The 16,071-nt window shown below is 39.0% G+C and overlaps 1 protein-coding gene across 1 annotated transcript in view; it reads left to right on the plus strand.

Annotated features, from left to right (window-relative positions):
• Positions 1-16,071, plus strand: part of slco5a1b (solute carrier organic anion transporter family member 5A1b) — a 229,706-nt gene that overhangs the window by 205,550 nt on the left and 8,085 nt on the right. The window contains exons 20-21 of the mRNA XM_087831471.1: positions 5,965-6,018; positions 11,870-11,934. Of these exons, the coding sequence (XP_087687597.1) occupies positions 5,965-6,018; positions 11,870-11,934 (119 nt within the window). The remainder of the gene's footprint in view (positions 1-5,964; positions 6,019-11,869; positions 11,935-16,071) is intronic.

Genomic DNA, 16,071 nt, shown 5'->3' on the forward strand with positions numbered 1-16,071 from the left:
TATATCCTCTAAACATCCCGGGCGCTTTCCACTCGATAACAGTGTAATTCAAAATGCATTGAGGATACTCTTCCAAAGTGATCCTTTATCTCTGGCGCCTTTATAACTGCTCTCCTCCTTTTCCCCTTCGACCTCTTTTAAACTGATATACTGTATTGCCTATTAGGTGTTAGCCGCCCTGGCCCCTTTTCTCTGATTCACTGTGGATTTTCTCAAGTGATAGACCCCAAGTCAGGTTTATATATAGGCCTGGTGTCTCCATTCTGCTGGCGCACATCAATTAGGTGGGATATCAAGAGTAAGAGTTTGTGGTCACTGCTATTATAAAAGGGTCTGGTGAGCGTCACCATACACCATCAGTTAGGAAATATTGCCTTTACTCACAGGGCAGCTGGGTCAGAACACAATGAAGAAGGCACAGAGGGAGATATTTTTCACTTTTATTACAGCAGATATGGTGCTTTCGTAATAGCAACCTGCCCTTTTCTTTATTTTTTGGTGTTGCCTTTTTTCACCTCGGCGATTTGAGGATACCGGCTGAAGTACCTCTCCATCATTTGCGCTTGTGCAGGCATGTTATTCACTAATCACACCGGCCTGACTGACCCGAAGCCTTGCTTACAACTCCTCTCTGTCCTTCCCCCGTTTTACCAGCTAACTTGCGGTTGCCAGTGTCATTTTTGTGATGTTGCAGCTAGTAATATAAGCCCAGTTGCATAGTCACAAAAGTGATCATTGGAGACTGTGACTCTACAACCAGGGGGCCTCATGGGCCCTCCCCCCAACCCACCCTTTTACTTCTCTTTTTCCCGGTCTTCTCCTCCTCCCCTTATTTTCTCCTTCTTCATCTCACTCCTCCTTCTCTGTTCTCGCTGTGCCCAGTGACCTGAGATGACCTCTTCCCTTTTTGCTTGCTCATGGTTTGCTTGACTGCCTCCGGTCTCCCCTCCTCTCTCGCCATGCTTCCTTTTCCTCTCTTGGTCGCTTTTGTCTCTCTTGCCCGGTATCTGTCTCTCCTCCCTCACTTAGCTTTAGTCTGTTTCTTTTTTCTGTGTTGCCTGGTGATTCCTGACTTAGGGTCTAATACTTTGTCCTTATATAAACAATAAATAAAACTTATATTTGGGGGTTTTTTTTCGGATTGTCCAGTCATTCATCATATGTGCTGGTATCAGATTCGTATAGTAGCAAAACATAACCTTGAATTTATTATACATGTTTTATAAACCACTTTATTATATACTACTACTGGAGTAAATCATGTAAAATAGCCGTCCATCAATTTTCTTCCACTTATCCTACGTGCAAATTGGAGATTTACAGTATATTTTGTGGTAGATGCGTGTATTTTAACCCAAACTGTGGCCTTTTCCTATATGAGTAGTTTTGTTACCTAATTCTAACAAGTCAGTAAATAAAAATAAAAGTCTAAAATATCATACTAGCCAAACTCCAGTCTGCCAGGTCTCAGACCATCAACAAAGGATAATTTTTCTTTCCAACCTGCTGATGTGGACTTTGCTGGATCTTCTGCATGCAAAGGGAACAAACTTTACAATCACTTCTATGAGACTGGGCTCCCTCCATGTAGATCCAGCTGATTACACAGTACAGGCTTTGAGCTTTATAAGTCCGTTTCACCTTTGCTTACTGGATAGGTTTAGGCACTGAAACTGTAGGGTTAGGTTAAGGAAAGGATGAGGGTCTGGATTAAAATGTGCCCCTTTAAACTGAACCCGGTGCATCACAGAACTTGTGCCAAAGACACTTTGGCTGTATCCCAATTCAGGGTCTGCAGCCTTAAAGTACGCAGCCTCAACGATCCTCAAGGGCCGCGTACTTAAAGACCGCTAAGGCCGGAAGTGCGAGGCTTGTGAAATGGGACGGTCTAGCCTCCGTTGCGCTGCCCAGGTTGCCTAGCAACCATGATACTAACAGCTGGAAACGTTTCATACAGCTTTGTTTGACAGAAATGAAGGAGAAAATCTTTTGTTCATTTGTTTGTTTGTTTCTACATGAGCTTTGATCATTCTCTGTAAGATTAGGCTCAGCTATTGAACGGCGTATATTTTAAAGTAAAGGCTTTAAAACCAAGTTAGTACAAACGTCACTAATGTCACATAACTTTGCCAACATGTGGCCAACAGTAATGTTTTAATGTTCTTCGTTATTAAACATTTGCACATAAATAAGTGACATAATATTCAGTACTTACTTAAAGTTTACTCTTCGGCCGCCCCTCATCCGCCGTTTTTTTTCAGCAAAATTATCCACACCCACCGCTGCGCTATGCATTCTGGGATATGTTGGGCCACGAAGTCTACACCGCCACGTCCTTAAAATTCAGGGAAATGAAGGACGCATTTGAGGGCCGCATATCGAGCAGCCTTCGAATTGGGACAGCCTTCGTCGCGTCGCGGTGACGTAATCGGCCTTAAAATGCGGCCTTTAAGGCTGGAGACCCTGAATTGGGATACAGCCTTTGTGTGTGAGATGCCAGCTTTTTCAACAACATGGCAGTATTTGACTGAAGTCACTGAAACATATGTATATAGGCTTAGTTGTATCAAATAGGCAGATCTGGGATCAGTTTCATAATGTGGAAATTTGCACGCGCTGTTTACAGGCAGATTGCAAATGGTGGCAGTGTGGCATTTCATGAGTTAGTGTCTCTAAAAATACATTTTTAAGTGCTGCAGGGCTGCTGCGTGTCGATGCATGGGTTGTGTAGACATTACTGTGTTTGAAATAATGGAACACACCCAATTAAAAGCATGAGAAAAACATGACCTCATATTGCAAATGTGTTGATCGGAGAAATGTTGACCTTGTTGTACATTTTTGGTGGTTTGCAGACAACAACCGGATCTTTCACAATATTGATCCAAAAATGCTAATGCGTGTAAAGAGCGGACATATTCTAAGTCTTTCATTTCTGTCCGTCAGCTTGCCGGTCTGTATCTTTCACCATCTCTCTCTGTCGTCATCCACTCCATCGATTTTTTTCCCGTTCTTTTCTGCGCCTCCCTTTCTGGCTTTTGATCCCCCTCTCGCTATCTGGCTAATATCTCTCTTATGGGGCATTTCCTTTGAATCTCACGCCCTTCTACACACCCACACCCCGACCTCCCACCCCGCCTACTGGCGATTCTCTGCTGGCTGTTTCCATGGTTACATCACTTTTGATTGTCTCTAGTGAGGTCTGACTTTTCAATTTTAGTGGGGCGGTGGATGAAAATGTGAGGGGAATTTTGGTGATCAGCCTTTGTGTTTTTTTAAAACTCAAGCTTGTGTAATGTTGCTTGTTGTTTGCCCTGCAGGAAACACCAGGTAAAACCCACTGCTTATGTCATTTATTTAGCTACAAAGTGACAATTATATAATTATACTTGCTTTTTTTGCCTTCTTTTGACCTCATGTAATAATGAGATATATACATTTTTAATTCAAGTGCAATAACTCAGGATATGAACAATGAGCAAGACAAATAACTGATCATTACTTTTTACTTTGTACTTTCCACTACACCCTGTTTTTAAAGACAGCTATAAATTTTAATAATTAAACATAAATGACCACAAAAACTTCAAGTTCAAGGAAGGAAAAGCATCAAAACTGCACGTTTGAAGCTTCTCTCTCTGACTGGTGATGCATAATGGATTATAAAAAGGCCACACACATACACACAGCGTACCTTCACATAATATGTTTCAGATGAATATTGTTATTTTGAGTTTCACCATAAAATAGAATCAGAGATGATCTCCAGCTGGGATCAAACTCGGCCTTTCTGCTGCGTTCTCAGATGGAAACTGTGAGTTTGTTCAGATCTGCTCACTGCTGTGTTTTTAATGAACAAGGTGCAAAGTTGTTGTTTTTTAACCCCAGACTTTAAAAAAAGAGAGAAGAATGTGGTGATCCTCATGCTGTTGACGTTTTTTTATGCATGGGTGACAGCAGCCACAGATTTTCTTCTGTTGTGGAATATTATGATGGTTTTCTTTCAGATTATTAATGTCTGTGCGATTCCTCATGATTGTGTTCAACTATACTGATTGTGAAATAAGAAGAAGTAAAAAAAGTACTGTTTCATTTTGCGAATGAAGCATGGCTTTCTGATCTTTTGAAATTTGGTTTAAATTAAACTGCAGCACTATTATATGTGCTAGAAGTAAACAGTAAAGCAGGTTTTTGTAACAGCATGTAGATTATGGTCTTACTACATGAGACTATAAATTCTAATAATACAAAACCCAGTTCGGAAAAAGATGTCATTGTGTAATATCTAAATAAGAACAATGCAATGATTGATTGGCATATTTTATTTACAACAGAACATAGAAAACAGATCAAATGCTTAGATTGTATAAATGTGACATTCAAAAATAAGTCATTCAGAATTTGATGACAAAAACATGTTTACTGTAATATCAGTCTGTGGATATCTGGGGCAGGCAGGATAGTTCAGCATCTGAATTCTACTTCAAAGCCGTGCTGTTGTAATGATGCAGCGTGCAGTTTAACATTGTCTTGCTGAAATATGCAAGCCCTTCCCTGAGCAAGACGATGGGTGTTGCTCTAAAACCTGTATATATATCTTTGAGCGCTGATGGTGGCATCCCATGTGCAAGCTGCCACAGGAGTACTAATGCACTCCCATACAACCAGAGATGCAGACTTTTGAACTGAACCTTTGAAGCTAATGACAAGCCAGATGGTCCCCTCTTCTCTTTAGTCTGGAGGGCACAGCATCATTGCTTTCCACAGAATTTCAAATTTCAATTCATCTGACCACAGAACAGTTTTCCATTTTGCCTCAGTCCATTTTAAATGGGCTTTGGCATTTCTGGATCATGTTCACAGATGGCTTCTTCTTTGCACAGTAGAGTTTTATCCTGCATTTATGGACGGCACAGTGAACTGTCTTCAAAGGCAATCATTTCTAAGTGTTCCTGAGACCATGCAGCGATTTGCATGACAGAGTGATGACTGTTTTTAGTGCAGTGTCACCTGAAGGCCGGATGATCATCAGCATCCAGTATTGATTTTCGGGCTTGCCTTTGAGCACTGACTTTTCACCAGATTCTGTTATTCTTTTTTCTGATATTGTGCACTGCAGGGAATGAGATATTGGAAGTGCAGGGACATTATTCTTAAATTCTCCCACAATTTGTACGTGCAGATTTCTGCTCATATTCACATCTGAGAAACACTCTTTAAGATGTCTTTTTATGTTACTGACCTGCTGCCAGTTAACCCAATTAGTTGTAAAATGTTCCTCCAGCTGTTACTTTTAAGTACCACTCACTTGTCCAGCATTTAATTGCCCCATCCCATCTCTTTTGAAATGTGACGCTGCTGCCAAATCTAAAATTATCTGCAAATATTTGTGTCATGTTTATTTACATTTCAAACGGCATTGCACCTTGAATTAGGGCTCTGTTATTAAATTGTCCACATAGCAGGTGGTATGGGACAAACTGGTGAATTTTATGGCAGTGATAGCCTTATTGAGTACCAGTTTTGACATGTAAAACATGCTAAAATTATAAGTAGTTTGCACCCGTGCTGACTGTATGTGATGCTGTATCTGTGATATTAATCCTCCAGAATCAGGTGTTACTGTTCTAAAGTAATGATTAGGTTAACACTTTCATGTTTTAAATGTTTTCCTTGCAGGTTTTAATTCATCTATGCATGCAATAACCAAGAAGAAAAGTGTACTTACCTTCATCTTTATTACTATTAGTAAATATGCATTCTGTCAGAGAGATAAAACTGAACTGAAGCTCAGCTGTGCAACACCATTGGTTTCCCAGTTCAGCTGTTATAGAGCAGATGATTGGCTCCTTAAAGTATTTTTTTCTGTTGATTTCTATGACGGATTTCTTAAGTGATATCTCTCCTTTTTATCATGTCTGTGTTAACACTAACTTTTTCTTTCTGTCTTGTTTTTTTTTACAGGAAAGTTAACAAGTGCTACCGGGGGCGCTCATGTCCTATCATAGTCCACTGCAGGCAAGTATGCTAATAACTAAGGCAGAATGCTTTTTATGGTGGCTTATTCTCATAGGGTTCTAGCTTCTATTCAGTGAATTCAGTATCAAATGCATTCTGTTTCCAGAGAGACGTGCTGCATTATGCTGGCAAACTCGCAAACGAGCACAGATCTTTTAAAGTTGCTGGTTAAATTGTTTTAAAGTTTCTTTTTTCAGAGGATTTAAAACTCAAATCGCCCGGGTCCTTTGTGGTTTCTGACCTCCAGTCCACATCACCATTTAATTTCCCACCAACTGCCATGTCACTTGTCAGCATGTGTGGGACGACAAACATTTTAAATGAGAGATTAGCCAAAAAGTTGTGATTTAATCTGACAAACTGTCCGCGGAGGAGGGTAACTTTTAATTGGAGGCAGTTCAAAGCTTGCAGCTTGCCGGTCAGAGCCAGTGGGTGAGAGGGAGAGAGGGTAAATAGAAGTAGGCAGGGTTGCAGCTGTTGTGTTTGCATATGTGTGTGTGTGTTTTTGTGTAATCACATCTGCATACCCCTACCACCTGAGGAAATAACTCAGACCAGTGAGACACAATTAAATCGGTATTTAGCAGAAAAATCTGCCACAGTTTTTTTGTGCAAGCGTCCTCAGATGATTGGATTAAAAAGAAAAAAACTTCAATAACAGATAGCCCTTATGTCTGTCTGCTCACTACTCCACCAAATGATCTATTATTTAATATGGTGCAATGGCTCCACTATGATGAAACTGTACATTTCTCGCTCTAACTGCTAGTCTACACCAGAGTATTAAACCTGCCTTTATGGAGCACCAGCCACAGTAGCTGGAACATCCTGAATTTTCTCAGCTACTCTTATGACACTTACTTACTCTGATGATCAACCAAATCCTTCAATTTGACGTGTGTTTATTGCATTAGAGGTTTCGAATTTTAAACAGGATTGGTTGGTATGCGGCATGCCGGGCCATTGAAATAGTAGTTCTATATATATATATATATATATATATATATATATATATATATATATATAGCAGCATTTTGCAAAAAACTGTCATCTCGAGACACTTTACTGTTAAGTTGAAGACCAGACAACATTAGAGAGAGAACCCAGACAATTAAATCTTCCCCTTGGAGAAAGCACATGGTGACAGTGAGGAGAAAGAACCCCCTTTTAACAGGAAGAGCACAGAGAGAACAACATATAGGACTAAACACATACTACAGGAGAGAGCAGACAAAAGTTATTTCCATGTAGCAGTAGCACAGTAGCATATAACTGAGAAGTCAAAAGACAGGAATGGATAAGAAATGCTCAATGCTTCATGGGAAGTCTGCCAACAGCCTGAGGGCTCACGGTCACCTAATCGAGCTCTAACTATAAGCTTTATCAAAACGGAAGGTTTGAAGCCTAATCTTTGCAGTAAAGAGGATGTTTCTGTCTCCCAAAAGCAAACGAGAGAGCGGTGCCTGATAGCTGAAGGCTCTGCTTCCTATTCTACTTTTGGAAGCTCGCAAGTGAGCCTGTAGTCTGAGAGCGAAGTGCTCTATTGAGATGAAATAATACTGTGAGGTTCTTAAGAAATGATAGGGCCTAATTCAAGACGAGGAAAAAGGATTTTAAATTCAGTGCTGAATTTACCGAGGAGCCACTAAAGAGAAACTAACATGGTTGAAATATGAGTTGTAGATCAGTTGCAAGCTTTTCAGGTAGCTTTCAGTGCAACAGAATGATAAAGAATTACCGGTCCTAGTCCTTTAAAGCCAAGTGTTTCATATTTGATCCACGAGTTTATGAGACAATGATGTAAAAGTCAATGTGAAATAAACTGCACAATTCATTTTTAAGGAAGAAATTGCAACAAAAAAATGCCGGATGCAGCAGATATGATAAAAATTAAAACTCCTATATGCAAATTAATGTATTATTTTTTTATTTTGTCAGAAGGAACAATAAACGCTAAATTTTCTGGCAACTATTTTATGATTTAGCCTTTAAAGGCTTAGTGGTAGCAAACATATAGAAGCTAGCATGACATGTTATTGTATAATGGAAATAAAACCTTTGACAATTTGATTCATTCTCCTCCCAAAACAAAAACTAAAAAGAAACTTTATGCATTGTATTATTACAGTAGTAAAAATAAGAAATTAAAATTGCAATGCAAAACAAATCCTTATGTCACTTATGCCATGTGCATGTCTGATTCTCTTTCTGAAATAAATACGAGCACCCACAAAATCTCACTCAATCTGTTCAGTGTTCTTGGGACATGTGAGCTTCAGTTTAACATGTATGCAGCGAGTACATGCAAAAAGCTGCTATTAGGGTTTGTAGGACAAGTACACACAGCTATGGTGAGCACAGAGGTTGATATGCGTCATTCCTGTTTGAAGTTAATAAGCAACATAATTATGGTGGTAAATTCATTAGTCTAAAAATTATCCTGACAAAAGAAAATAACAATTTGTGCTTACAAACGCAATTAAAGACAAAATAATTTTTTTCAATATTTTTAATTTACCAAGTCAGCCTGTCACCGCCTGCACTGCTTAACACAAGATGAACTTTGTTACCCACAAGGGCAACTTTCCTTACTTTTTAATGTGCTTTAAGGCTGCAGTGTTTTCACGTTAGTTTGGTATCACTTAAATCTTCAGTAGGCGGCAGAATGTGAAGCACAGTTGGAGGTGTTTATTCGTTTTTGGTCAGTATGATATTAAAGTTTGCATAGATAAAACCATTGCACACATAATTATTGTGTTGCATGTTGCAGCACAAGTGAGCCTAAATGTAACGACGTGACTATGCTAACAAAGGGAGTAAATATCTTAAACCTAGTAGGTAAGGTAACAAGTCAGATGTTCCCTGTGATTTGAGCGGAAAAAACCCTCCACATTAAAAGTGAAATGTGTGGGTGAAGTGTTTGATTCATCCAGTCTGCACCGACGCTGCTCGACATCTCTGACCTCAGCATCCAGACAAACTGTCTTCATCAGAGCTGACTGGCAGGAGAAATTTACTTATGTGATAAAAACAGGTTTCACACCAGCACAGCAGGAAAAAATCTTTTTTTAATATGGATTCTTTCTGCGTATTGATTTCCCCTCCCTGCTGAAATTATAAAGTTCACAGTGACACCAGAAGTCTAATCAATCATTACATTAAAAAGTTCTCAACATATAAAGAGCAGGAGACTTTAGATGTGGCTGTAGCCACACAGGAGAAATAAAACGAAGCAGACGCTCTACAAAACTTTGAAGCACTTATTAATTTACATTTCTTGGAGCCGGTATGACTTTATTTACATCTTATATCATAGAAGCTTATATGCAGTGCACAAGTTTTGGTTTCAGACCTTTTGCCAAACCGACTGATTTTTGGAAATTGCACAAATTAACAGTTTTACTTAAGAAGGCTCCTCACTGAGTGAAGTGACCCATCTGTATCTGTGTGGCAGCCATAATAAGAGTGGGTTGAATTCCCTAAATACAGAGGAAAGGTGCTTCAGTGTCTCCTTTGTTACCTCCTTTAGTTAATGATGTGCTGAATCAACTTTAATGAAAGGAAAGGAAATATTGCGTTTTTTGAACTTCCAGTTTTTGAAACTGACAAGCAAATGATAAACATTTCTCTGCTTTATTAAAATCTGCATGTTATGGGTTTGTTTCCCAGTGTGAAGCACTCTGTGTATTTAGAAAAGAGCCTTTATAAAAAGAGATCATGATAAAAAGATCAAAGTGAAGTTTGCATTGATTGTGTACTCATTTTGAGAGTTTCTGTAATGCCAGCTTTTAGAGGTACCACAAATTAAAAATGTTCTTCAGAGACGCGAAAGTTTTAATAAAAGCAAGCGTTAAAGCGGATCATCTATTCAGCAGGAGGAGAAAATCTGGGTGGAAAGCTGGGGAATCCATATTTCTTACAGTTGGAGAGCTGACGCTTTTTATGCTGGATATTTTCTGGGTGGTAACGTTTGAGTGGCGGTGAAGTTTTCCAGTGATTAATGCGCTTCGAATGCATTTAGATGCTTATGAAGACAAGAGTCGGTCAATTTCTAAGCTCGATTTGGACCGGTCCAAGTACATTCCTAAACTCAAGCAGCCAAACGTATCTAAGGCTGCGATAATATAGAGACTGATAAACTTTGATGTTCATGCTGTAGAGACTTTCACTTAGAGCCTCCAAATGATTTTGTCAAAGCCAACTGTGCACAGCCATTTATCACTGTAATGCATGCAGAGGGCAGAGTGAAGCAGTCAGAGTGAGGAGTGAGCACACTGAAGAGCGCAGATGCAGAAATTCAATAATCACACAGCAGCGTTCTCTCTTTTTTCCATCCACTGTGTATTTTTCTATTTCATCTTTCTCTTTCCCTTCCTCCTTGCCTCTTTCCATGTCTATCACTTTAAACAGAGTCAGAGAAGGCAGCAGACATCTTGACATGTTTACTCACAGCCCTCAGGCGTGTGCTGACACACACACGCACACACACATCGCATATCTTTGATCACTTTGTAATGATCCTGGCAAGGTGCAGTGATACGATAGAGCTATAATCACACCGTAATAACCTGTATAACACACACATGAACACGCGCAAATCTAGTGTGTAAGATCAGAGCATCTCTGTAGAATAGGCACATACACACTCGCAGGCTGCAGTGGCACTTCTCAATTACTGCAGAAAATAACAAAGGTCCCAGTGAAAATGAAATATTCAGAAAGTATGGACCCATGCCAGCATGCACACACGCACACATACACACACACACATACACGCGCACACACCAGCGCATGAAATAGACTGGTAGGGGTGCAGACATCAATTTTCAACACTTGAAATAAATCTTGGATTGAAAATATTCCCTCCACATCCAAAGCAGAGCGTAATTCAGTTTCTGCTCACTGTGTTCAGTTTGTTTATTTCAGAGTAGACAAACATACATTTGCTCCTATGTCTCTAAAAACAGGTTTACATTTTTGATGTTTTAAAAAGAACCTCCCAGTCTCCCGTTTCCATAATTGCACACGTTTGAAGTTGCTTATCCCCCTGAAATGGCATTAGAAGACTCGTAAACCTCGACGTATTAAATCTTTCTGATTGATGCTCGCTCGCTTAACACCGGAGTTGGGTCGCGTCTGTCTTCGCTCCAGAGGAAAAACAAAGAAAGACAATAACGCGAACATGGCAGAGGATACAAAATAAATATAGCAACTGTAAACCTGAAGGTGTTACTCGGCTTTGCAAGCTTGCCAGCAGTTCTGCCGAGTGATCTTATGCTATAAACATTTCAGTGTAATATTTTTTCCTGGGTTATATGATGTTATTTAAAATTGTATGAGACACTGAAAGAACATTTAGTCTTCCTTGTCTGAACTTGAAGAAGTCGACACGGTGGAAGAGCTGATCGTGATAATGCGCTGTGTAATTATCTCTAATCGGCTCTCACACTCAGCCGCTCACATTTTTACCTAATTCAGTACATAACTGTATTAATGCAGTATTGCTTTTTGGGCATTAACAGGAACATTTAGTGTACCTGTAAAAGATTTTTATTCCTTTTATTCACTCGTATTAATGTTACACTTTGTGCATTTTCCACATCCATATACGTATGACATCACATAGCAACAGAGTAATGATGTAAATGAACATTATGGAAATTAATGTAGAAGTATAATTAGAAACATCAAGTGACAGGAATTAGAAAATTGCTTAATTGGCGATAAGCGACGATATGACGTTATCAGACAAATTTAATTAATGCTTCTCCATCTGTCTCTCGTCCTCTTGCATTCTCCCTTTCTCTCTCTCTCCCTCATATCCTACTCTCTCTCTCATCCACCTGAGCAGCGATGGTGCTGGAAGAACTGGGACCTACATCCTGATCGACATGGTCCTCAACAAGATGGCTAAAGGTAGGCGTTCCCTATCCCGCCTTGCCCTTCCTGGAAAAGGTGCTCAGTTTGCCGGCCCTCCCTGTTCTGACTGGAGAAATAAAAAGCACGGCTGTCAAATTATTCCCGCTATCATCAAAGTTATTGCTTTTTGCAAAGTTGGATGACTGCATTGAAAATAATGACATTTAATTAGATCATTACAGTGATGAGTAGCTACGAACAATGACATTTTCCATTAGCACACTCGATCACTCTTACTTTCTGCCTCTGAGCCAGAGAAAACAAGCGGATTTTTAAAATATATTATTAGTTATTTTTTTATTAGCTTTTGCTTAATTACCGCAAATGAATATCTGTTTCATTATCTCAGTGGATGCTCCGCTGCTCTGGCATCATGCTGCAGCTTGTTTTTCTCCTGTCTCGCCGACAAAACACAGTTAAACTCAGTAAAATCCAGACAGAGAGCAAGTGTGATTTTCATGACATGGTGACAGAAACGAGCTAAAAAGAAGTGGAGACGTAAAATTAGTGTGCAGGCTGTTGGTAATTAACCTGAACTGACCATGAATTGTTTATTTGAAGTGCCATCAGGACTCTCAGCCAGTGCATTTTAAACACATTATAAGTGCTTGATAATTACTATAATTACAGTATGATATAATAACACAGCGAGTAATTATGTAAGAGACTGAATATTTTAAGGGGCAGTGACGGTTCTTGATATCATGTTAAGTGAAGTTTCCTTTACTGAAGTTCACGTTGATTGTATTTTATTTACAAAATATTTTGATTTATTTTAAACAAACCAACTTCCTTTTACTTCCTCCATTCATGTGGTTCGATTTGTTTATAAGCCTGAGCCTGTAATTACACATCTGACTAGTCTCTTCATGTCTTTCAAATTAAAAGTCTCTAACTGAGTGTGGGCTTCATGTTAGAACAACTTTGAAAAGGTAGATAATGTTAATAAGGCAGATGTTTAGTTAAGTAAAGTCTTTCTAAAAATTGATTCCTCGTGTTTCGGTTACACGATGTAACGACAGAAGGTGATCAATCCACTGTTTCTACTGATTGGACATTTGTGTGTATGTGTGCGTATCTTTCTTTGTAAATGTGTGTTTGTCCTGTGGTGGTGCTGTAGCAGAACGAGCTCCTGGGTCTTTAATTCCAGATCAAAGGGTCAGTTTGGGCTTCAGTGGCCGTTTCCCAGGCTGTCACACTGTGCTGGGGCCCCTCCCAAGCACCAAGGGGCCAGGGAGGAATGGGTGGAAGTTGGTGGATGTGAGGGGGAAAGTCCTCCATGTCCTTTTATCTCCTTCCCAAATCCTTCCCATTCCAAACTTGTCTATAAAAACCTAATTGGCCATTGAATCAACATGAAATTAATGCATCTCATAACAAGTAACTTTTGCCTTGGATATTTTTAAACAGAATATATATTTTGACACAGCAGGGAGAATACATAGATATTAGAAGAGGAAAACTAATGAAAACTGTTTTCTTTTCTTTGCTAAGTAAAAGAGAAGATTTCAAATGATGTGAAGTGTAGCCGAGGCTACTGTGGCAGCAAATTAGAGCAATGAGCATTTTTCTGCTTGACATCGAATTAACACATTAGCTGTGGGTCAAAAGTTTCCATTAACACTACGCTGAAAATATATATGAGAATGTGAAACATGCAAAAAGTTGTCCTTTGCTGCCATTAGATTTTACAACTTACATACAACTTAATTTCACTTTTATTCTTTTGTTATTAGTCTTTATATAATGGATTACCATAGCTATGTGGACTGATCTCAACTTTAGCTTTGTGACCTTTGACCTTTCCAAGCTAACTAGCTTGGAATGCAAGGTGCATCCATGCGTTGTGTGAATGCATCACACGGATGCTGCTAAAAAACATACTTAAAATGCAGCTGCACAAACACAGTCGACACTCGAACCAGGTCAGGTGAAGCCTAACAGACAGGTACAGTTATAGGCGACGCCTACCTGTCACCAAAAGTGACTCAAAGCTTTTAATAATTTCTAGCCTTAACCCCTGATAAATTGTAAAAGCATGAGTCATTAAAAAAAACACACATTCTTCATTAATTTGTTATAAAAAGCAAATTAGCAGTTGAGATTGAAAATGTTTTTTGTTGCAGCACATCTTAAAAATAATTGAAAACCAAATTAAAAAAATAAAAAATTAATGATGAGCACAAACAGGAGTAGAACCATAGTCTCCTACATGAAAGTATCATCACCCAGCTGTTTCAAGCTGGTAAAGCTTCACGTTTATTAAGGCTTCATGTTTGTTTGCTCCACTTTGTGAATAAGCCTGATAAAGGCCCATTCTAAAACAAGGTCTAACCCTCCCCGTCCTCACTGAGATATTAATAAACAAAATATATTTTTTTATCTTTTTCAAAAGAAAATCATCTTTTCTTTGAGTGATGTAATCGGACCGTGGTCCGGAAATGCTAGAGAGGTTTTATTGTGAGGATCAAAGTGGATTTCACCATTGATAAAACGGTGTGAAATCTGCGTTAGGTAGAGTGTTGATGTTGGCAGAAAAATAGGATTTTGACAGCACTTTATGTTTTTACTTTATTTTATTGCCTCTGAAGATGTTTCATAAACTGGGGGAGTTGTGAAATCTGCTGAACCCATACAGGAGTGTGTAATCTCTCGAGAGTAAAACAAGAAAATCAGCAGAAGCAAAGGTAGAAGACTCTCACTTGGTCTGAGCTGTGCCAACCGACCAGTCTGTCACTATTATCTTTAAATTTCTCATTTTAAAGATACATTTCTTTGCTCCATACTTTATCTTTTTGGGACAAATTTGAGGTAAGTTCACTTGAGTACTTATATACGTACTGTAGTACTGCTTTACCATATCCTAGGTGTTTATATCCCATATACAAACCACATGATCGTCTTCTAACATGTTAGATTTTCATAAACTACAGTGCAGCGAAGATTTTAAAGTTATTCATCTGGAAAAGATTAACATGAAACGGGTGCCTAAAAAGGCCAAACAGAGTATTAACTCATGAGTTTAGTGCTTTGGTCTTCCAGCCAATGGTTGTAGCCTCTTTGGTTTACTCTCTGTATTCATCAACCAGATAACTGCATAACAAAAAGGCAAAGTTTCAGTTGTAGCGAGCAGATATTTTCCTCCGAATTTGGTTGAGACCAAGACGGAGCTAATGCTCATACATTAGTTTTGCTATGAAGTTATAATTAAATCAGTTATTGCAGCTTTAATTAGGAGTTTTGCTTTGGCTTTTGCTTGTATGCTATTTCTTTATGATGTACTTATCCCCTACTTATCCTCATTTTACAGCTCAGCATTGTACGTGTGTCTACAATTAGTTAAACTGGAAACGTGCTCATTACCAAAATTAACTAACTAAATTATACAAAATCACAGGCAACAAATACTAATATAAAATTAAAGGTGCTGCCATTGCTTTGTAACAGTGAAAAGTAACAATCACCTACAAAAACGTATCATCTCAAATAAAGTTTTAAACGATTTGACCTGGCTGATGTCTGTAGATTAGAAGATTTGTCTCCCTCAGTTTAAGCCACTGTATGTTTGCAAGTGCTTAAGGATTAAATAGATGATCGTAAAGTCTAGGCTTAAAGTGCCCTGTTGAAAAGACGATAATATAGGTTTGTATTTAAAACGAACTACCTGAAAAATCTAGTTGCCCTCTCGTACATCACTTTCTCAGCTCTACTTTCCTCCTTTTTTGTCCTGAGAACCTTAAAGCCTTTGGGTTTGCAGGTTTTCTCCATCCTGATCAAAGGCATTTCTCACTGCCTCCTCCTCTTCTTCCATCCTCTCAGAGACAGAATAACCCCAGTTTCCTTCACACTCCCTCCTCCCCCTCTTTCCTAATAGATTCCAACAGTTTTTTCCCAAGGAATTGCAAATTTCCTCAAGAATTATAGCGATGTAGCAGGGTTGAGGTGGTTCTCACGTTTTTTTTTCCCTTCAACTTTTCCAAAATGCGCCCTCACTTCTCTCCGGTTTCTAACCACCACCCATCACCTTTCTCTTCATCTTAAGAATCTATCAAAACACAGTGAATACCAGAGAGCTTTTCAGCATTGCACCATTTCTTTCTGCATTTTTTTTCTTCAGGTCCAGCTGGTCAACCC

The sequence above is a fragment of the Neolamprologus brichardi genome, chromosome 18 (genome assembly GCF_056152115.1).
Source record: "Neolamprologus brichardi isolate AB-2024 chromosome 18, ASM5615211v1, whole genome shotgun sequence".
Taxonomy (NCBI): Eukaryota; Metazoa; Chordata; class Actinopteri; order Cichliformes; family Cichlidae; genus Neolamprologus; species Neolamprologus brichardi.